Source organism: Macaca fascicularis, chromosome 4, assembly GCF_037993035.2.
Source record: "Macaca fascicularis isolate 582-1 chromosome 4, T2T-MFA8v1.1".
NCBI lineage: Eukaryota > Metazoa > Chordata > Mammalia > Primates > Cercopithecidae > Macaca > Macaca fascicularis.
This window is the reverse complement of record NC_088378.1, coordinates 7,544,529-7,568,222: the sequence shown is the minus strand read 5'-3', so window position 1 is coordinate 7,568,222 and position 23,694 is coordinate 7,544,529. Positions and strand designations below refer to the sequence as shown.

Sequence of the window (23,694 nt, the reverse complement as noted above, 5' to 3'; positions counted from 1 at the left end):
CTTTAATTCTTGTGATTTACTAAAAGCTCACTGAACAGTTCTGTTTACTATATATTATAGTACACCATTCACCATTGTAATGCCAAAAACAGAATTTTGTGTATCATTACAGCTATAATGGAAAGGAGCACTGAGAAGCTTGTGTCCTGTTCATCCTTACCCTTTTATGAATCAGCGAGGAACAAAACTATATCAGAAAATTGTTTCATTGGGTTACTTTCATTGTAAATATCACAAAGTCATGTAAAGTTATTGGGATTAGATGATACATAAAAGTGGGGGGCACTTAGTTCTGTCTCTACACAGACTTTGATTGATGGACCGTCATCTACTGCTTGCTTTGACTGTGGTTAAAGTTTGTGTCGGACTTAGACATTTGGGATTTGGAAATAAAGTTAGAGACTTCTCATACCAGTCACTTATAAGTTCTAGCAAATAACTTGGGGGTGGCTGTAGGAACATGGGGTTAGGCAGTGGTAACAAAGAAATAAGCCCTATTCTCATGCGAGTGGTGATACTCAGCAGACTGTAATTTGAAGTAGAAATAATTACCTTTGTCGATAGGTTCTTGGAGATACAACTTTAAACGAAATGAGTATATTGCAGCCTTTTTTTCCCATCAATGTTATAATGAAATCATGTTGAAAGCAATGGCATTATTTCAGGACCTACTATCCATTGTTTCACTTAAAGTTAGTTTTGAAGAACGTATTGACCACATTGAGGATATACTGTAATCTAGGGATGGCCCCTGGAAAAGGAAGGTAGCATTTAGGTTCAAGTTTGTGGGGATGCGGATAGGCAGGATTTGGAAAGAGAGAGGGACAGAGCAGTACACAGGGGAGCACTTGGGATGGAGGAAGTGGGAATATGCACAGAGATGAATGGTGGAGAGCAATCTGGTTTGACTTAGGATGTTACTTACATATGTGTGTAAAGTAGTAGGTTAATGGGCTTAACTTGAGAAGATATCTTGGGACCAGATTATAGGCAACTAAAATTTTTTGTATTTTTAGATAGTAAGAAACCATGAAAGTGTTTTGAGACAGAATGTTGAGAAACATGAAAATTGTAATTTGGGCAATTAATCTGGCCTTTGTGTATAGATTGATTGGAGAACAGACACCATTAGCAACTTGTTTTGGTAGTTTGGATGCTTTGCCAAAAATGACTGGAACAGTAAATGGAAAGAGTGGGACGAATTCAAGGTGAATGGGGTGGCCAAACATTTTGATGATTAGAGACTATCCTGATTTACGTTTGAAGCATGGTTATTACTAATGCCCCTTTTTGCTTTTAAATGTTTCTTGCTTTGGACAATAAATCATATGGTGACCCTAATAGATTGCTGTGGCATTGATAGCACTCGCTAATTAGACTGAAAGCAGACAGGGATGGTGTAAGAGAGCAGAATATACAGTTTTTTAGAAGTTCTTATTTCACTGAGTTTTCCTTTTTTGAAGAATTAAGCATAAGATTTCCTTACCTAAATTCTGCAATCCAGTCTTTTATGTTTAAAATTCTTTGTGTGCGTGCGTGTGTGTGTGTGTGTGTGTGTTTAACGAACACATCTGAGTTTTGGAATATTCAGCAAAATGATAGTTGCTGGCTGGGTGCAGTGGCTCTCACTTGTAATCTTAGCACTTTGGGAGGCTGAGGCAGGAGGATCACTTTAAGCCAGGAGTTTGAGACCAGCCTGGGCTACAAAACGAGACCTTGTCTCTACAAAAAATTTTAAAAAGCCAGGCATGGTGGTGCATGCCTCTAGTCCCGGCTATTTGGGAGGCTGAGGTGGAAGGATGGCTTGAACCTGGGAATTCCAGGTGGCTGTGAGCTAGGATCATGCCACAGCACTCCAGCCTGGGTAACAGCTAGACCCTATATCTAAAAAAAAAAAAGAAATTAATTAAAATAATTTTAAAATGATAGATGCCAAAGAGAATATACTATGTTTAGTCTTAACCTCAGGTTTTCATTCATTTCTATTTAAAAGCAGAGCTTTTTAGGAGAACTTTAATAAATTGGTGTAGCTGACATAAAAATTTACAAATAGAATATCCTGTATATCAACACGCCATCACTGAGAAAACAGGCTCCATTATGTTAGCACGTTTTAGTTCCTGATCTTTTTTTCCCCGTATTGAAACAAGTGACTGTAGTCACATGATACTTTAAGGTTTTTGTGTGGATATAGCTATTGTATTTGTGGATAGTCTCAAATGCTTTTATCTCGTGTGTTTTCCGTGTATAGGCAGAAGGAGAAGACAGCCTGAAGAAGATGCAGCTGATGGAGCTTGCGATTCTGAATGGCACCTACAGAGATGCCAACATTAAATCACGTAAGAATGAACCCTGAGGCCAGGGTTACTGCTGTCTCTGTTGTTTTTGTCTACAGACTTTTCCTTTTGGCAACACAACACAATAACAGTTTATACAAAGTGAACAGTTGAAGTAATTCTGTCACTTGATATAGTAATTCTGTCACTTTGAGAGTCCTATTTTTAATGCTTTCATGAATTGAGGACACTCCTGATTTTATTTTATGTCAGCATGTTGAAGTTTTGGGTTGACAGACTTACATTATTTTAACGAAATCTCCATCTCTAAATTCAAGCGTTTAAGAAATTTTCTGTTTGGTTAAATACAGATGTAAGGCTTCCAGCTTATCTTGTTAAATGTATGCAAAAGACAGCATATTGAAAGCTTACTTTGACAAAGTGAATTTGAAGTGTATCTGAATAAAATGACCCTCTGTTGAGTTCTGTCCTTTCACTCTGCTTGCATGTTTTCCCTCCAGTATTTTTCCCTGTTGATTTCATATGTGAGTTCACAGAGATCAGTGGGTGGTAACTCTTTTTCCGTCCTAATTTTGTTTGTATATGTATCTGTGCATGTTTTTATAAGCCATAAGAGGATAGCTTTTTTATGTTTAAAATGAAATAATGTGAAATTTTTGTTTTGAAACAATTTAAGATTCATACATATCATTTATATGAACATACCATATTTAAATTAGTGATTATTTAAAACACATAGAATTTTAAAGTTCTAGGCAGCTTTACAAAATGTAGGCAACCTACTGGGTTTAAAAGTAGTTACTTTACAAATTGTTAACATTAATTTACTCATGAAAATGTGAATATATCATTATAGGAATTTAGAAATAGGGCTTTTTAAGATTTTCTGTGATGATAGTTCCTAAAGATGCAGGAAATGTACATATATACCTAGTGGTTACTTGGCTAAATGCAATAAAAATTATTCTTACTTTACTTTGAAACTAAAGCTGTACTTTAGAAATATACCAAACTGAGTTTCTGTGGACTCCAGTTACAAATTATTTTTTAACATCTGTTAATGCAAGTGTTTCATTGTGCTTCTGCATGTACTTTAGTCTTATGAAATCTTAAAAACAGGTATATCAAATGTATGAACTAAATATAACCTATTTAATGGTGGCATTCATTTTTTTACAATGGCTTTTTAATTTTTGCACATTCTTAATCACATTGGGAAAGGGAAAGCTGTTTGCATTTGATTGGTGTGCTTTGGCATTTTTGTGTGATCAGCGCATGTACTAATGATTTCCTTTTATTTTTCTTCTTTCCTGCTTTTTCCTTTCTTTTTCCTACTCCCCTCTCATTTTCCCGTATTTTATACTGCTGTCTCTATACTTCTTTCTAAATTTCTTTGCTTACTGTAGCAGCCCTTGCCTTTTCTCTTGCAGCAACAGCCCAGGCTGCTCCAAGGATCATTACTGGGCCTGCGCCGGTTCTCCCACCAGCTGCCCTGCGTACTCCAACGCCAGCTGGCCCTACCATAATGCCTTTGATCAGACAAATACAGACCGCTGTCATGCCAAACGGAACTCCTCACCCAACTGCTGCAATAGTTCCTCCAGGGCCCGAAGCTGGTTTAATCTATACACCCTATGAGTACCCCTACACATTGGCACCAGCTACATCAATCCTTGAGTATCCTATTGAACCTAGTGGTGTATTAGGTAAGTTCTTCTCCCCATGGGGTTAACAACATTCTCTTTATAAATATTTTTGCTCCCCCAGATTTTGAAATGGTTTTATCAGTTTTAGAGAGGCAAGACAAGTTTCCATTAGGAAAGCCTGAACCCTAAATTTTATTGCAGCCTCTCATAAGGGTTCCCCTTTGAAATAATTGCACCTTAAGTTTATTCAGATCCACTTTGGTAACTCAGGTTCAGTTTGGTTGGGTAAATCTGTTGTGTGCGTTTTAACAAATACTTTTACATTTTACATGACTGAGGCCATTCTGAGTTTTAGGTCCCACCCCACTGGCCCGTCACTTCCATCAGCTCCACTTCTCAAACTTAGATTCATTTTATCTCACAGATTTGTGTAATTGTTGGAAAAACTTTAAACTTCTATGTGAAAGTAGTTTGAGATCTTTATGAAATTCATATTATTGTATGTGTTTTATAATATTTGTGATCACTTAAAATATGAAAGAGACCAGATAAATACAGTCATGCATCGCTTAACAACAGGAATACCTTCTAAGAATTGCCTTGTCCGGCAATTTCATCATTTGGTGTACATCATAAAGTGTACTTACACAGACATACATGATACTGTTTACTACACACCTAGGCTGTGTGGTATAGCCATTATAATCTTATGGGACCACCGTAGTATATGTGGTCCGTTGTTGACCAAAATGTTGTTATGCAGGCATGACTGTAGTTGTATTCTTAAGATTTTTCAGTTCTTGGCTTTTGGAGTCCTAGTCATATTAAACATGAGAGATACTCTTAATTTCAGTAGTACAGTATGGAATAGTTAAATATCAAATCACTGAATTCAGAATCTCACTTAAGGCAAAAATTAAAATCATAATCTAAACGCTTGGTTTTACATGAACAAAAAGTGGTGTGCTCGAAAAAGACATTACTGATGCCTTTTTTTTATAGAGTGGATTGAAATGCCAGTCATGCCTGATATTTCAGCCCATTGACTTGCTGGATGAAGGACTAGAATACAGCAGCTGTTATAACACGACCAGTCAATGTGGAACAAACTGTTTCTGTGCAACCCCTTTGTTTTACCAGACAAAATTTGAATACTTTTTTTCCTGAATTGTATACGACCTTGGTGCTGCATGCATGCTGTTGACTTTTAGGACTTTGATCTCTTAAGGTTTTTTTTTTTTCCAGCATTAATATTGATTTATAAGGATATGAAAATCTTTACTGAACTGGAGGACACTAAGATTTAAACTCGAAAATTCATTGTTCAAGTAAAGAAAGCCATGATGCTCTGTATGTTATCTGTGTGTGTGCATGCACTCAGGTGCCCTTTGTTTCATGAACAAATACATTTCATTGTACATGTTTTCTGTTTATCTCTAAATCATTGTATAAAGTAATTGCAGGTCAGAATTATACCACAGAACTGTTTATGAGAGGCTTGTCTCTGTTGCACATTTCTTGAAGCATTTTTAAAATAACATGTAACCTGTAACCTTGTTGTTTAAGTTTTCTTTTCTATTAATACTCTGTCCTGTGGTCCCATGCATGCTCCTTTTCCCAGAACTCCTCTCTGCTGCACCCACAGCATCTGTTCCCGAGGAGTTATGACTCTTGACTTCCTGCAGGGCTGGGGCTCTTAGCTACCAGCTGCTGTTCCAGCACTTTCAGTGCAAGATCTCCCTGATTTTGCCACATGGAATTGTACTTGTATATGATTACCTTATCTAAAATGAATAAGGGGTGATGGACCAGTTTACTGCTTAGAAATAGCAAGAGGCACTGCAGTAAAACTTGTTTCTCATTGTAAAGCTTCATGTCTTTTGTTTGTTGAAAAATTTTTACTTATAAAAACTTAATTGTTAGACTGGTAAAATAAAGACCAAAATATGCAGATTTCTAATTGGCATTCATAAGGTGAATAATAATAAGTGCCAAATGAAAAAATCTTACTATGGTTAATTTTATTTCTTGCTTTGCCACCTAAGCAGTAAAACATGATATTGACCACTTGGAGAACTCAGAAAATTATTTTAAATTTCTAAGTTATAATAAATTTGCACACAGATAACATGCATGCTATTTATGTCACATCTCACATTAAATTATTTTAAAATAAGCAGTGCCCTTCAAAACAGATGCAGACATGTGTGTTGGTAGTAGTGAGGAGATTGGTATTAGCATCAAATCTTCATTGATGACTAATTTTTAATTCCCTTCCTTTTATCTTTAGGTATGGCTTTCCCAACGAAAGGCTAAGAATTCAAGAACGGTCTTAACTGAACCCTCATCAGATCTGAATTTAACAAATGCTTAGTCTCAGCAGCCTCCGGGGGAAAAAAGCTTAGCCTAGCAGTCAGTGACTTACTTGCACTTTTTGCACATAGATATAAAGTAAAATTATGTTATTAATTTGGTTTAGTCTGTAATATTACACAGTAATGGTAATTTATAAAGGAGTGTATAGTAGTATACTGACTGCTAAGTGTACTATACTGTTTGCTTTACTAATCACCTAATTCATTGCAGTTCATACTTATTGACTCAGAGTTTAAAACCACAATCTGTAGGCTTTAAGAATTGCTTTTAAACCTTTTTAAGTGATAAACTCTTGAAGTGGTCTTAAGGTTAGCAAATAATTGTCAGTATTAAACATGGCATTATTTAAGTAGTCCTGCTGCGAGAAAGGCACTTCAGTGAATATGTGACTAGTAAAGCTTAAATATGTTTGGATCTAATAGAGTTCATGAAATACTGTAACTTGGGGATTGTAAATGAATGGATAAAATAGGTTAAGGCCCAAGATGTTTGAAATGAATGCAATATTAATAGATGCATATATACATGACATATTGTGGTTAATTTTAAAACTACTGTGCCTTAACGTGTTTCTTAAACTTTTGTAGTAAATGAACATTTGAAATCCATTTTGATAAACCTGCTGTTAATGTTTTTTTCCCCCCTTGTGAATGTTTTCTAACTTTGTCTTGGTAATTGCAATTTAACTAGGTGCGGTGGCTACTAAAGTTCGAAGGCACGATATGCGTGTCCATCCTTACCAAAGGATTGTGACCGCAGACCGAGGTTAGTTTAGTTCTGCAGTTCTTGTCTATAAGAAATGCGTTGGGTGTCCATAAAATTTGCAACACCACACCTGATGGAAAAATGTAATTGCTTACCTGCACACAGTTTTTTTTCCTTTTCTAAATTTGTTTGTGATCACTGACAGATATAAGGGTTGGGTTTTTTGTTTTGGTTTGGTTTTTTCTCCCTTCATATTTTTAACTTATTAAATCTTCTATTATTATGTACTATGATTTATTCCTACTAAAACATAAATTAGTCAATTTGGGGAGCTATTAAATTTTGATGTTGCCTCAGTTATTTTCATTAATAACTTTTGCTAAAATTTACCTTTTAAAAATTCTGAAATTTGGGGTTGGTATTGCAAAATGAATTGAACGGGTGGTGCTTTAATGAGAGAAGTAAAAGAATATATGCCTCCTGTGTACTTTTGGAGAAAACTGAAGATTTAGTTTCCATTTTTCTTTATAATAAAATATTTGAGCCACTGTATAAACGTGAGGGTGCACATGTCAAGTACTTAGCTAAAATCAACAAAGTGAGGACTGTGAAGATAACTTTCATGTAGTTGGATTTTTTTTAATATAAATTAGAGCGTCAATTCCCTTTTATTCTTACATTCTCTTGCCAAAATGGATCCTTTGATTTTTGTCATTTGCTGCTAAAATATATTATCTGAAGGTAAACTGTCTCTTGAATTTCTGTGGTGATATGAGATCCAGCTGTGTGAATATCATTTTTGACTAACCTGTGACTGGAAAATAAGTCTTCATTTTTCTCCTTTACAACTTTTATAATTTGTGTCCTGTATATGCCCTTGGACCCTTTTATAAATTATTTTTGCTTATTGAGGAATGGTATTTTCGGTTTATTGACATTGAATCGTTTTCTAAGTTTTTCCATCACAAGATAGGAATCTCAAGCATGGTAGTAAAAAAGGATTTTTTACAAGTTTCTATTATGGCACATTTGTTTCCTACAAATTAAACTGATCAAAGTCTCAAATATTAGTGGAGGAGAAAGTGCTGGATTTGCACTTCAATTGTACATCTTCTGTGAATTTATGAAGGACCTACCTGCTTCATGTGATTACCTTGAGTACTGATGATAAATACTAGACACAGCTGTTGTCCACATCAGAAATAACATGCCTTTCCCAAAGATACTGTTAATATTTGTTTAGCACAATACATAAAGAATGTCCAAGACTTTCAAACTAATGTATACATCACTTACAGTGATTATTCAGTGAACAGAATAGACCCCAGCTCCGTGGTCATCTATGAAGATGATATTCCTTGTAAGTGTTCTGCACGAACACGTCTCATAGGGATGGGGAAATTTTTTGGAAAGTCACTTTAGTTTTAAAGAAACGGGACAATTCCATGAATAATTTGAGGTTTTATTCATATTGCTTATGTCTACAATTGTTCTAAAGAGTATTTTAAAGTAGTTTTTTCCTCCCAGCTAATCTTTCCCTGTATGCCCCCTTTTAGGAGATTTCTCACCATTTTGCTTTAACACGATAATTATTGGCCTACTTAATACTCCAGTGCCTTGAGATAGTTGGACATATTTGAGGAAGATTTTATTGTATTTGGAAAATTACGACACATTCCATGCATGGATCTTTTGTTGTTATGTGTTTTGATTAGTTCTGTCACTGTTTTTATTTAAAATGCAGTGTCAGCAAACCGAAATGCTCATTTCTTTTTTAGTAACAGAATACTCGTATACTTATCACTGTATGCACTCATTGGGTCTAAGGGAGATGTCTGAAGTCCTTCACTTAAATTATTTTATGATACTACTGTTTTCTCTATTTTTGAGGTTAAAATTATTTTTAAAAACTATTTTGCAGAGAAGTTTATTAGTATAAGCATTCATTTAATGCGAAGAAACTCAGCCCTTGGACATATAACCATGTAATTCTATATGAACGTTTAGAGTCCTACATGGTTGACCAATATCTAGTTCTTTACTAAAAGTAAACTCACCTCTCTATATATATTTCAAAACTGAATTTGAAGCCTATTAGAGACCAACTGATCTTTTAGTTGTAACGAACTGTATGGTCTTGTATGGTGACACACCTGTGTAGGAGGCCAAGACTTGGCAGAGGATGTAGTCTAGGTGTCCTGGTATATATATATGGTCACTCACTTCGTTTATATATTCCACACTCAAAAAAGAAGTCAGAAGTTTTTTTGAGTAATACAAAAACCATCACTTATATAATTTGTATAAGAAACTTTAAACAGTTTTAATCAAAATTATGAATAACATCAAAAATGCTTTAAGATTTTATATTTTGGAATACCTGTGAAGTAGTATGACTACATCATGTTAAATATTTATTTTCTTCTATGATTTTGGGGCAGCAATTTTTATTTTAAATAAAATTCCACTTTTAAGAAATTCAGGGAAGATTTGGTCACATTGAAGATACAATATTTTTGTAGTATTTATAAACTGTTCTAAATGATAGACTATAGAAAGCATTTTTGTCATATGAAGGTAAATCAGTCCATTATTTAGATCATTTAAACTCTGAACATTACACCTTCTGGGCTTTGATTTATGAAGTGGCACAGAATCTAACTTTGCACTGAATATCTTTTCATTCACATCTCCTCTGCCTTAGTCACAATGGCAACAGTACAGAAAATTCTATCAAACCTCAGAATATAGTAGAAATAATTAAGCTGTTGAATGAGTCTTAAAAATTATACTACTGTTAAGTGGACCAAGTTTGGTGAAGCAGAATGTGACAAAGGTTGATTAAGGAAGGAACAACTCAAGGACATTGGGAATGATAACTTTTCCACTTGAGAACTACTTTATGTTTTACTGTAATTTTTAAAAATTTTTTGTCCTTTTTGTTATTTTGCAAAAGAAAATAGTATTTACAGGTGGCTTCTTTTAAAATATAAAAATATAAAGCAGGAATGTATATGAAATGTCAGATTTTATTGTATTTGCAGAGTATTAGCTTTGAAATTGAATAAAGAAAGCTGTTTGTAGTTTTAAAATGCCTTATTGGTATCAATTAGAAATTTCTTCTATTTTTTGATGTACTTAGAGCTTTTTGAGTGTAGAATTTTAAATGGCAGGATTTTACAGTGTTTACATGCAAGTGCATTTTATAAGTGTTCTATATGTGTAAAATAGTATTTTCAACTGGAAAGTGTTGGCTAGTGCAAAAGGCCTGGCCATTTTCTGGTTCCCATGATGTTGCCTACACTGCTAGACTACAGTTTAGTATTGCTTTGTATCATGAGGCCAAGAAATTCCATGTTGTTTGTAAATAGAATAATTGAAAAAGCAATAAACATTTATTGAACAAAAGAAACCTTGTTTGGCCCAGAGTTTATGTTGAACCAAATTGTTCATAGAATTTTGAATTTCTTTAGATTCATTTCTGTTAATCATCAGTTATTAATAATCACATCCATCATTAATAGTTGCTTTAATGCTTGCATCTGAGAGAATACTAATGCTTAATAGCAGTCAGATACTGATAACTGCACTGACTGTTTAAAAATTCTGTATACCGAACCTATTCATTGTTGTTTTTCAATTTCCTTCATTGACTGCTACTAACTATTAGTTGTTAGTTGTATTTTATTTCTATTTTTTCTTGTTAACCAGTTTTTTGTTTTTGTTTTTGTTTTTGTTTTTTTTGTGGGAGTGGGCTCTTCTTCATTTGTTCAAATCATGATATGAAATTGTCATGATTTTAATTGTATTCTGTAGATGGTGTCAATCAGTTTGTCAGAATTAAACATGCTTTTTTTTTTTTATTAGTTGTGATTAGTTTTTCATGTTGTCATTAAGCCGTCACTAGCTGAAACTAATCTCTTCTCTATCTTTTCTTTTCTTTTTTTTGTTTTGTTTTTTTTTGTTTCTAACCACCCAGCCGCCACCGGCAACTAACCTATGACCTTCTGACCTCTGAACTCTTCACCCAATGATGACCTGACCATGCCTGCCTGCTGATCAGTTAACTGGTAATCGCCTTTGCTTGCCTGTCGTCAGTGCAGCGAGCTGAGGCACTTGTCCGTTCGTCTTACCATCTAACCAAACAAAAGACAAAGAAATTGTTGTCCTCCAACTCAGCTTTTTTTTTTTTTTTTCCTGTTTGGGTGAAAGTGGTTCTAGAACCTGCACTGAATAGTAGTAAAGCAATAAGGCCCAATTCATCCCACAGCACTGATCATCTTTTAATATCCCACCCTAAGCGAACGGTAAGAAGGCCTCTCTTAAGAAGGGGAGACAGATGGCCCTTAACTACTCAATGACAGAGGCAGTTACTGTGAGAGACTTCTAGGAATCTTTTTCTTCTCATAGCAAAGTCAAAGCTCTCTCTGAATGTACTGTGTGATGATGCATCATGCATGAACCTTCGGTCAGGGATATCATTGGTGAAGTGATTTCGAAAAGTATTCAAAATTTGATATGCTGTTTAGTCACTACAGTGCCCTCAAAGGGCAGAAGTTGCAGCCTTTTTTATATTGCCTGCCAAAATTTGAAGTATTAGAAGAAAGTGTGCCATGAGAGAAAAACGTAAGGAGTTTTGAAAAGTAATGCAAATAACAAAACTGCAACACTATTTTTAAAAGATAAATATCTAAGTTAAAATTACCGAATCTTTATTTTACACCTTCTAAAAAAATATGAGAACAAGGTACATGCATTATGTGTCACATTACTGGGCAAACTGTTCAAGTATTTTTTTTTAAACCTCCCTGTATAGAAAAAAATCATTAAGGATGTAAAAGCCATGCTTGCCTATTTGCTGTATACATGTAATGAAATTGTAGATAAAGTGTAGTGCATTGAAACAAATGAACAAAAAGTAGATACTTTTACTATACAAGGGTGCTGGTGCAGAAAAAAATATATATATTTTTGGAAATGTAGCATTTTATACTTTCAAGTGTTATAAAAAAAAAAAGAAAAAGAACAAAGAAACCCTTTATTTCATTAAATGATTTTTTCTGGTGGTTGTCAAGAAACAAAAGACCAAAAGAGCCTTTTTGTCTTTCTTTTTTATTTTTTAAGTATTGGAATAAGTCTAAAGAAAAGAAAGTGCCTTATTTTCCTTCATGGTCATTTAGTCAAGTGTCTCATAAAGATCAGCTCCTCCCTCAGAATACAAGTTAATGCATGTTACTCAGTCGCCCAGTATGTGAAAGAAGATATGAGGGAGACAAATGAGTTGATGGTTTGAATTATATGATTTTTGCCACGTTACCTTGATGCAAATTTGCCAAATCTGATACTGTGAAAAGATTTGATAACTTTTCTAATGCCTGACTAGTAAGTTTTAAAACATCATTCTTTAAAAAAATAATTTAATATTTTTGGTTATTCCAATCTTCAGTGTTAACCCAAACGATTCTGAGATAAAAATTATGTGTCATCTGAACTTCAGTTTACAGACAAATTAGAACTTTGTTTTATTTGGAGAAGGGGGATGCATTCATTTGGTTTTGATTTTTATTTTGTTTTTAATTAATTGGAGATGATAGGATACCTAGCAAATGTTTTCAGAAAAGTGAATCTTTGTGATTTTCATTCTGGAAAACAATGTTTTAAATCACCCAAATTTAATCACATGTCTTTATATCATACCAGATAACTGGTGTAGTGTATCCTTTTACTGTTTCAGTAACCTTTGCCTCCCCCACCCCTTAACTTTAAAAGAATGTGAAAAACTAGCATCATAGTGCATATAAATACTCAACCACATTTCACCTTAAGCTTCTAATTTCTCTAGAAGTTGAAACAGTTAGTTATGTAGTTGAAGCAATTTGTGTGCAAAGCCTACATCTAAACACTTGAGTGAATAATCATTAACTGCTCAGTACCAGACGTGGCAAATCTCAAGTGACAGTGGACTCCCCCCGCCCCCCAGCTTATCAACTCGTCCCCTCTTCCACACCTTCCCAGCATCACAGTCAGAGGTCAGCAGGAAGCTGAGTCATGACCTTCTTGGTGACCTCCCCTGCCATCTTGTCTCACTTGGAAACCGTTGTCAGTTTATTTACTATGCAATAGACATTCATTGTTTTGTATCCAGCTAGCTTTGGTTTAATATGCCACTGCTTTGTCTTTCTGTTACACATACAGTTTTGATTTATTTACAATATATGCTGTGCCATTTTGATTTTTATATTGTTTGGTTGCTTTAATAAATTTGCGACACTCAAACACTTGAGGTGATAGTTGTTAAAAAAATACCAGTATTTGATCCAGTTTCATCTCAACTGTGTTATACCTGGACATTTTAGATGTTTATCAAAGGTCTTTTATGGGGAAGAAAGTAAATGTATGAAATAATAAATGTGTGACATTTATGGGTAATGTTGGCTCTGAACAAACTTTTGAAAACTTGGTTGACAAAATTTTGGATCAACTGAAAAAAGCATGACTTTTGAAATCTCTGAATGCCTTGGTTCTCAGTATTATCATTCTTTATTGAATTTATTTCTTATTAAAATATGTAGTTTTTAAGACTTTTTTTCTGACAGTATTATGTAATTTTTTAGTGTGGGTAGATGGGAGTGTCGCTTGTATGTTATCGTACAGCTGACATGTATTTTTGTCTATTCTTTATTATCTTAGTTTCATGCTGTGTATGTACCATAACCAACCTATTGCCTATGAGAAACATGTAAGATAATGTATTTACAGCCATTGTTACAAGTTTATAATGTATTTTTCTATCTTGTTTTATATGTATGTTATATAACATTCAAAAAGAATTTTTTTCTTGATTGAGAAAAGGATACAAAATGCAAAATCCACAATTTTGATAACTGAAAATTGCCAATTGTTTTGCAGTACTTTATTATATTGGGTGTCTTGTCTTTTTTGGGCTTTTAGTTAGCTAATGAATGAATACATTAGACACTTTTGGGTTTTAGTTGGGATTTTACATAGCTTGCATTTTAATTCTTTGGTTCTTTGCTGTTTCTATTAACCCATAGCATTATTTTAATAAATGTTATAATACCAACCTACTAACTCTGGACTATGTCTGTTTATTAACCTTTATATGTTTAATTAAAATAAACAAATAAAGACAAAAGAATGTAAAGTCTTGAGTTACTGGACTAACCCTGAAGAACGTGACCACAGATAACATGGCGTGACTTGTTTTTATGTTGTTTGTCAGCTGACAGTTTTGCACACTACTGTTAAAATGGCTTTGGTTATTCTGGTCTTGTACCTTGTGGGGGGTGCGGGTAGGTGCAGTAGAGATGGGAACAAAGAGGCCTTTGTTGGAGGCATTCTTCTCCTCTTGCCACTTGCCTTTCAGCATCTGCATTACTAATTCCACACCTTATTTTTCCTTCTCCAAAATAATCACTGTCTGCTCACAGCATCAAGAGTAAAAAGATATATTGTAATGGTATATACCTGGAGAAACCAGTTTGATTCTTTGTTGAACCATTTCTTTTAATTTCTGTAAATAAGTAATTTTATGGTCACACTGTAAAGCAGAGAAACTGTTGATATTTTACCTTTATTTAGATTTTTATTTTAACTTGACCTTTTTCCTTTGGAAAGCATTGAACTTGTTTAGCTAACTGCTCCTGTTAGGGGAGCTTAACTTGGGTAAAGCCAAAGGCCCACTGACTGTTTCTCATGGTGGCCTGAAGCCCCACTGCTTTCCAATGAGGAAAAGAACCCTCAGCACATTACTGAGTTTTCCTCAGGTATTTTTTTCCCTGTCACCTACTTTACAAATACAGTCAGACTAAAACGTTAAACAAGAAGTTTAAGGGGGAAGAACACTGGGATTTGAAAAGTTGTATATGATCAATTTCTTGCATGCAAATCAATTTAAGATTTCCTAAATATCTTCATGCTTTTCTTGGCTGGAACTTGGGTAAATTAACCTGTAATTATGAATTACTTAGTTTAACTCAAGGTGCATTTTTATTTCACAGATTGATACTTCCTTCTTTCTGTGAAACAGTTCTCCTAGATAACAAAATCCTCAGGATGAATTTTTGCATTTGTACATAGCAATGTATCTTTGTAAATGATGTTTTATTTATTTATTTAGAGTTGTAGAATTTGGGGCCGAAATGAGTGACATGTAATAGAAGAAAAAAGTGTACCAATACGCCCTTAACCAATCAGACTGTCAAGGTATTCTCATTCATAAATATATATACACACGTACATATACATAATACACAGAGTAGTGATAGCTGATTCGAGTGATAACAGCGAATCACCATTGAGATGGTCACTTGGATCGTGTAAACAAACTGGGTCATTTCTCTGATGGGAGCGGTGGGGCAGTGTACTGTTGTTAGGTAGACAGGTCTTTAACATGCTACTATTTGTAAAAGTTTCCGTTGCCCTAACAGTTCATGTAGTAGTCTGTGAAAATTCGAAGCTGTCTGTCAAGCTGCTAATGTACAAGTTGTCATGGTACCATGTCACTTAAATTGATGAATTTCTATGCAATTTACTATTCTCTAAAGCCTATGAATGCAGCCTCATCTCATTTTCAGTTAAGGGTACTTTATGTATAATTAAGTCATTGCTCCCTTTTATGTAGGAAATGTAAAGTTTTAAAAGGCGAAAATAACATTACAAATTTCATTTTTATACAGGTTACAATATTATTAAACATAAAACTACCAAATTCCTAGAACAGTAAAATTCTAGAGTCAGTTGATTGATTGAAACTATTTGACAAAACAATTGAAAGCTGAGCTTTCAGTCAAGAAGTTGGTGAAATTAATGTACTTAAACATTTTTTTCCTTTCGGCAAAATGTCAGGGAAGACTTAACGTGAGAGTAGTTACTCCCGTACGCCCCAGTGCGGTGGCTCCACGTGTAAGAGGTTGTTAAGGCACCCTGCCCATAAAACCAGGACGTGTATACGTACACACAATTGGTGTCTGGTTACGGTTTTCTCAACACTAGATAAGGTTCTGAATTTGTTAGTGTGCCAAAAACGAATCATAGGTTTAAATGAAATTGCTCACTACCAAACCAAGACTAATAAATATATATACATGTATATATATATATATATATGTCATAGCACTTTCACATGTGACAGCCTAAGGTTTCTTTAGTTTTGGGGTGGAGTGGGAGTGGTTTTGCATGTTTGACCAGGGTGGGATGCCTGTCTTTATTCCTTGATAAGAAGTAGCTGTTAACAGCATTTCAAACAAATTATTTTTGGTAGAATAGGACTTACTGCCAAATGGTAATTTATTTAGCAAAAATTATTCTCCAACTTTTCGAATTCGCAAATTTCCTAAGTGCCTAGAGTAGTGTTTTACATTGTCACGAATCCCTTAATACCTTTATTTAAAATGGAAAAAATATGGACAATATTTTAGAAATATGTGCTACACATCTAATTTTATCTGTAGTTTCTTTTAAATGATCTAAATTGAGATGCCTTTGATAACGAAGAGATTTACCAACATTATATGCACTCGTGCCTTCAATGCGGAATCAAACTGGTTAACCTCGGCACAGTCCTCTCCTTTCTGTGTTTCTGCTGCACTAATTGCCAGGGGGTGGGAGAGAAGGCAGATGAATGAATTCATAGTAGAAGGAGGTGATAGGTGCAGCAAAGAGCAGCCGCAATATTGATTCCACATTACAATTTTGTTGCCCCTTGGCAAAAGACATCACATTGTGGGAAGATCTCAGCTTCCAGGGTAAAAGTTAATTTATAACAAAGTGCTATTAAGTTTTTATTACCAAATATATATTTTATGGTTTATAGTGGTATGTATGAAACATTTAAAATTTTACTGTGGAAATTGTGTATATATATATCTCTATAGAAGTCGAAATAGGTGTTCGCAGATCACATGTGAATGGAGAACTGCATATGACTGTACATGAAATGCAATAAACCAACTGGAAACAGTGCATGTGCTTTATCCTCTCAAGCCAACTCAGCTGAAAAGAGCTGCTTATCCTTCACCCCCAGAAAATGCATGTATCAATATCAGAATAAAGAACGCACACTTTCAGTTTTATTGAGGCTTGCAATACTAATAGAAGAATCTGACATTCTGGAGTTACAATGACATTAGAAAATGAGCATAACATTCACTCTGATTTTAGTCATTAAGGGAGATTAGTAAACAGACTGCTACAGTGTTCCACAGTTGGACTGTGCATCCAAAATAGTTATTTTTTTTTTGTCTTTAATGGTACAATTTTTATGTAGTTTTTAAATGTAAGAAAGAAGAAAGAAATGCTGACCAAAATCTTGATTTCATCAGCTTCGTGAAAAGGACTAGTGTCATTAACTTGTTGAACAAAGAATTGCTTTATTTTAAAAAATCATTTCCAGTAGTGTGAAACCTTTACGATTCTTTAACATCTAAACGTTATGACTCTTTGTGCCTTAAGTTTTCCAGTCTGTCTTATTTATATCATCTCCAAGTAACTCTGGCTCCTTTCCTCTTGCTCACTGGAACCTTAGTTTTCCTCAACAGAATGCTTTGTTAAAGTAGCCCACAGGTGCAGGATCCATAGCACCGTCCTACAGACTAGCAGCCGAAAGGTGTGTTTGGTTTGGCTTATACAGTGTTTTGCCTTTTTAAACTACTTGCCATAATTTAAAGGTGGCAACACTAGACTTAAAAAGTGATTGCCCATGTTAGAATTTTTTAAAAAAAAGTTTCTTCGCAAAATCTGCTCTTCCTGAAAGATCAAAGTGTCTAGAAAGCCCAAACATGTATTCTCATGTAGTAGGCCCCAGCCGAAACTGAGTAATTCAACTGTCCCCTTGAGCCAAGCATTCCCTGGTTAGTCACCACCCCACCACTCCTTCCTGTCTCTGGTGTCACACTTGGGCTGTTGGTTTTCTTACCCTTGTCTTGCTTTAATCCTTCCTCCTCTCCCTGACTCCTGTGGATCTCTCTGCTTGTCTCCTGGTCCAGGATGGTGATCTGACTTTCAAACCAACTTTTCAAAAGGGATGACGTAAAATCGGTTTTGATGTTTTTCCTCCTGAAAAATCAGATGAATATTTTAGTCACTTATTCATGCATATTGTATTTCTTACTGTTTAAAGAAGGACTTCTATTAAGTGAGTGGAAGCACTAGACATTTGGATTTCCTTCCCAATGTAATTTTTAATGATTACCTCTTTTATACAATAATTTGTGGTCTTCTTAGAAAGCAGTTAAACTAATTGACCATCTAATAGTTGTACTATACATATATCTAAAATAATAGTCATGGTAAGTTTGACATCACATCTTCCCCAAAAAATGTTTATTAAAATTAGATTATTCCAGTTTAATGCTATTTTGTGAAGTGTATATCTGAAAGTGCTTATTTTTACATGCTATACAACAGTTTCAATTTTAAAGAATATCTCCTAAAATTGGGATGAAAATCTCTAGTCTTTGTTTCTTAAAGTATGCTATACTATATTCATTGGTTACTTAACTGGATATTAATATTAATAAAGTTATGACAAGAAAAAGATGATTAAGAGCAAAAGGAGAAGAAAATATTTGCAAGTGAATCCACAATTCTTGCAGAACTATTTGAGTTGATTAAAGATTTTATGATCACTCCTTTAACTTAGGACTGTCAAGGTTGGGAGTGATGAAAGTGCCTTGGCTATGCTTGAAACCTGAATTTTAGTGCTTCCCTTATTACATTTATTGTTTTAAGTTGGTTTATAAAATTAAGACATACTGGTAGTACAAGTTGAAAGTTGGTTTGAATACATTTTAATTAAATGATATATGTTAACGAATTATGTTTTTGTTCATTGCTTTGTTTTTGTTCATTGCTCACTGAGGGAAACCAGCATTAAAAAGTTGTCCAGAATTTAAACTGACTCTAGATTTCTAGATTCCTACCTAGGTGGTGGGAAAATGTAAAACTTTAAAGTTCATGGGCGGAATGCAATGCGGGTGAAAACACCTGAAACTAAGAGTTAAATGTGACTCTCAGGGAAGAAAGCTAGATGAGCAAATCAAACATACATATGCCTCATCCAGAACTAGTATTCAGGCATCAGTTTTTGGGCTACTAGCAGTAAAGTTAGTTTAAAATGAAACAAACTGGGAAAGTTGGATACCACATCCAGAAGTGGTCTGTCATCAGTAAGTATTGGTGTTGATTCTAAAATGCATTAGAAACCTCCCATTACTCTTGGAATTAAAGCAACCTGGTATGGAGAGACATGAAAGAAAAAAATGTAGTGTAAGCTTGACGTTATGTCCTTTTCACTGAATTCTCTATCAGTCTATTCGGCAGAGAGATTTTGTACTGTACAAGGAAAACATCACTAATGTGGACACCACCAATAATGTACATCCCGCTAAGCTAATAAATACCGAGATGGCCGTGTGAATACCTTGGATTCTTCAGAGAAGTGTTTTATTCCATTTAGTGTTGCTATAGCAGAACACCTGAGGCTGGGTAATTTATATGAAAAAAGGTTTATTTGGCCCACATTTCTGGTGGCTGGAAAGTTCAAGATCGGGCAGCTGCATCTGGTGAGAGCCTCATGCCGCTTTAACTCATGGTGTAAAGCCAAAGGGGAGTGTGGACCAGGTGCACAGAGATCACAAGGCAAGAGAGAAAGCGAGGAGGCCAGACTCAACCCAGTCTTATAGGAACTCATGCATCCCTGCAAGAGGGAAAACACCCCATCGGGGGGGCGGGCATTAATCTTTCCACGAGGGATCCACCGCAGTAACCCAACTATCAGCCCCCACCTCCCAATACTTCCACAGTGGGGATCAAATTTCAACAGGAGTTTTCCTGGGGACAGACTCCACCCAAACCACAGCAAAATGTGTGACCCAATTTTTCAAAAATGCTTGTTGTATTTTGCTAAAGAATCACCACCACCATCCTTAGCTCCATCCTAGAGAGGTTGTAACAAAGAAAAGTTACTGAACCAGAAAGCAGAGTGTCCCTGATGTAAAAGAAAGAAGTAAGCCAGGTGCAGGGGCTCAGCCAAGGTGGGTGGATCACCTTATTTTTATCTGTGGAACCCCACATTTAAGTACATACGCAATGAACTGGGAAGAGTTCATGTTATTAAGGGGAATATTGGGAAGCTCCTGCTTTCCTTACCACTTTCTCCCGTCAGTTCAAAGAGGAGTACTACTGCCTTCAAAACTGCATTGAACAGAGCTAATGGAAAAGAAAAATAGAGACAAATGTAAATTTAGTCTAAATACAAACTTGAAAAGTGAAGTTGGATACCACACCCCCTCCCATTTCTTAAGTATTTTTTCATTTGTCATTCTTCTAAAGCCAAAGGTGATGAAAGTCATGCCTGCTGTGAGATCTGTATCCACTCCAGCAGGTTGCTTGCCAAGAATTTGGTAATAGTGTCAACATGAGCCTTCTTGCTGAGAGCCCTCAGCAGGCTGTGAGGAATGCCTGAAGAGTTTTATGCACAGGGGGCTCTCATGCCAGTCCTTTTCAGTTTGAATTACTACCTGTTTCTCATATGAATATTTCTTAAAAGTAGAAACTGTGGAATTCTGTAATGGAATTAAAATACAGAAATACCAGAGGAAAAAATTGTAGGCCATATATAGAAAAGGGTTGTTGTGATACCCTGTTGTATATCAGTGGCTATAAAAATCAAATATTAGGGAGAAAAAACCACTAGAAAGCACCCAGCAGAAATCATGCATGCTTTGCACTTGCAGGTTACTCATATTGATGAATTAGCACCACAGTCAAATTTCTGAGTGCTTAATTGGTGTTAATTAAATGATGCAATCAGTATTTCTGTGTATATCAAAATGTACGAAAATCAAACTTGTGCATCAGATTTATGTTAGTCAAATATGATAAAGTTGTGTAATAGAACAGATTAATCTCTTACAATCAGAAACCAAGGGGGATCAATATACCTTGAGTACATGTTCTCAAAAATACTCCCTTAATGACTTACTGGGGAGAAATTGCTATTGTAACTGGCAAGCTTCAAATACATGGTCTGGGTAGACAGTAAAGACAGGATATTTTAATGGAGGGGCATCTTTTATTTTACAATTTTAGCCTCTCTTTTAAACAAAGTGTCCAAGTGTTTTACTCCCACCCGTCTTTATGCTCGTCGACATCTCTAAGGAATTTCAACGTAAAATATTTTTGAGAAGCCACAAGTCAAAAACTTTAACTTGATAAGTATACATAAGTGTGCTGTTTTTGTTTTTGTTTTGTTTTGTTGCTTTGTTTTTTTGTTTTTCTCAGAGCAATATAAGCTTGCTTTCCACAGTTGCACCAAGGACTGACTGTCAAAAGCATCCAGGTGTCTAAATGGTTGGTGTATTGCAAAGCAAACTGGAAGACAGAACCTGCTCTTGAGGAGTGTCTGTGCTTTTCAGTAGGGCTAGAAAACTCTATGGTCACTATCCAAATGAAGATTTCAGTTCCGCATGTGTATTACGCCAGGTTGAATTGGCACATGTGTATTTATGGAGACAAGTTACCTTTAGCAAGGCTGCTGGCCATGTCAGTTTTTTGTCTGTTTTCTTTCATCATAGGAAACATCCCAAACTACTAGATATTATTTTTTTTTGTTATGTTTTTTAAACACTGGTCATTCTGGTGACGTTTTTTGTTATTGTTAAGCTAATTTTTTTTCCATTGTATGTGTGTTTCCACTTTTTGGACATAGAGTAGATTTCACCTAAGTTATTTCATATCACAGAATTTAATAGGGGTTGATGATCAAGGAAGTAGATTAAAAACATATAGGAATTTTGAGACTGAACTGTTAATTACATTGTTTCAATAGACAAATCCAATTTAGAACTCATGCTGATTTTTTAAAATTCCAAATACAAGTCAAAGAACTTTCAAAATAAGAGATTTTATTCATTCAAGCAGTATTTATGTGCTAAAGTGATTGGGCTGAATACCACGCCTGGCCTCTGGGTAGACAAGGGTGATGATACCATTCCTGCTTTAAACAGCTCACAGTCCCAGGTTGGGGAGAGAAATGGAATATAAAAGTAGTATGAGGATTATACAGAAGAATTCCAAGCCCCCGCTTTATGTAGAACATCGAGTCAATGATTCTCTTCTGTGAAGACAGGAGCTAAATGTCTCACAGTATGTTCATTTCAGAATGATGGCTAAACTTTAGTAGAAAGTCTTGCTTCTTGGTATAGCCATATTTGAAGTAATCTTATTCCTTGATATCATATCTTATTGATCTATGACTTTCCAAAAGTATTTTTTGAAAGCCACTATATTTTGGCTGTTGGGTTACCAGGAGGAATTACCGTTTATTTTCACCCACCTTTGGCTGCTGCTGAGAAAGGCATTTCTCCAGCCCTGGTACCTCTCCCTCTAGGCCTTCCTGGGGGCTTTCTTTATCCAAAGCCAAGTCCTAGTGTGATGTATCCCTAAGGGTACAATCCTCATAGTCCTAGTACTAACGCCTTGACCAGTCTCAAAGTCTTTCATACTCCCATGAGATACCATTTAACATTGAAATTCAACCACTGTCCTTTAACCCTTGTACTATGGTCTTGTCTGAGAAGGATTTTATCTAAAAACAGTAGCTTTGCACTTAATCTCCGCAGTCTATATAAATTTAGGATAACATTCCTCTTCCTTCAGACTGTTCGTCCTTTTGTTCGTGTGAAAGTATACAGAGTGCCCCTGAAGGTGGGAGCACCACGGTGTCGCTAATGTTTAATTGCAATTGGAATGGAAGTGCTCAGTAAATATTTGTTGAGTGAATAAATGCCACTATATCCCATTTCCTACCTGTCCCTAGAGAATCGTCAAGTCAACTGATAGACTTAGCCCTGAAATTGGTGTAGAAGCCAACTGACTGGCTGGAAGGCTGGTGAGGGCAGCAAGTCACTCACAGGTTCTAAAGTGCACCAGAGCTGGTTCGTGCATGTTCTCAAGGCCGTGCCGGCGCTAGCTGTCCCATCATCAGCTCTTCCATCTGCAAAAGTGAAACTGAAACTGTACTCCTTACTCGTATTTTAATCTTCAAGACTGTCTTTGATATTCACTTTAAGCATATATCTATATTAAGTTATTGTGGGAGAAGCAGGGTATAGAAAATGGTTTATTCCAGTTTCCGTATCTGAGAGATAACCCAGGATCTTTTTGTAAGCATCCAAAATTAAAAGATGTAGAATTTTAAAATTTGATCAAAAGCCCTTAGAAGTGAGAGCAGTTTTGTTGATCATAAGAACTAACACTCTATTGATTACAGATGAGAAATCAGATGCCCAGAGAGATATATCGGGAAATGATAGTCCTAAGTTCATATACATGGTTGACAAACTGGGAATAGACTCTCTTGTATCAAACCCTTGCCACGTGTTGAGAGTTGGCATCCTCTGAGCAGAACCATCTACACAGAAAGGCACGGCTTTCTCCCTGGGCTCTAGCTTCATTAACATGTGGCTCTCTACTGTACTGCCACCTCCACACTTTATAACTGTTTCAGGCAGTATTTGCTAAAAGAAAGAGAAAAAACACTGCAAACAAAAAGGCACCTTTCCAGCTGGGCGTGGTGGTTCACGCCTGTAATCCCAGCACTTTGGGAGTCCGAGGTGGGTGGATCACAAGGTCAGGAGTTCAAGACC

General features: G+C 35.5%; 1 protein-coding gene across 18 annotated transcripts in view; it reads left to right on the top strand.

The window, feature by feature from the left end:
• QKI (QKI, KH domain containing RNA binding) overlaps window positions 1-14,180 on the top strand; it is a 162,581-nt gene extending 148,401 nt beyond the window's left edge. For 2 of the 18 annotated variants that reach the window (XM_045390385.3, XM_074036776.1), the window contains exons 5-8: window positions 2,252-2,339; window positions 3,707-4,003; window positions 7,010-7,084; window positions 11,004-14,112. In XM_045390385.3, the coding sequence (XP_045246320.1) occupies window positions 2,252-2,339; window positions 3,707-4,003; window positions 7,010-7,084; window positions 11,004-11,020 (477 nt within the window). In that variant the 3' untranslated portion in view covers window positions 11,021-14,112. Of the gene's footprint in view, window positions 1-2,251; window positions 2,340-3,703; window positions 4,004-4,945; window positions 10,437-11,003 lie in introns of those variants that run through there. The other 16 variants (XM_045390389.3, XM_074036781.1, XM_074036775.1 and 13 more) reach the window with 12 other exon arrangements.
• Window positions 14,181-23,694: the final 9,514 nt, after the last annotated feature.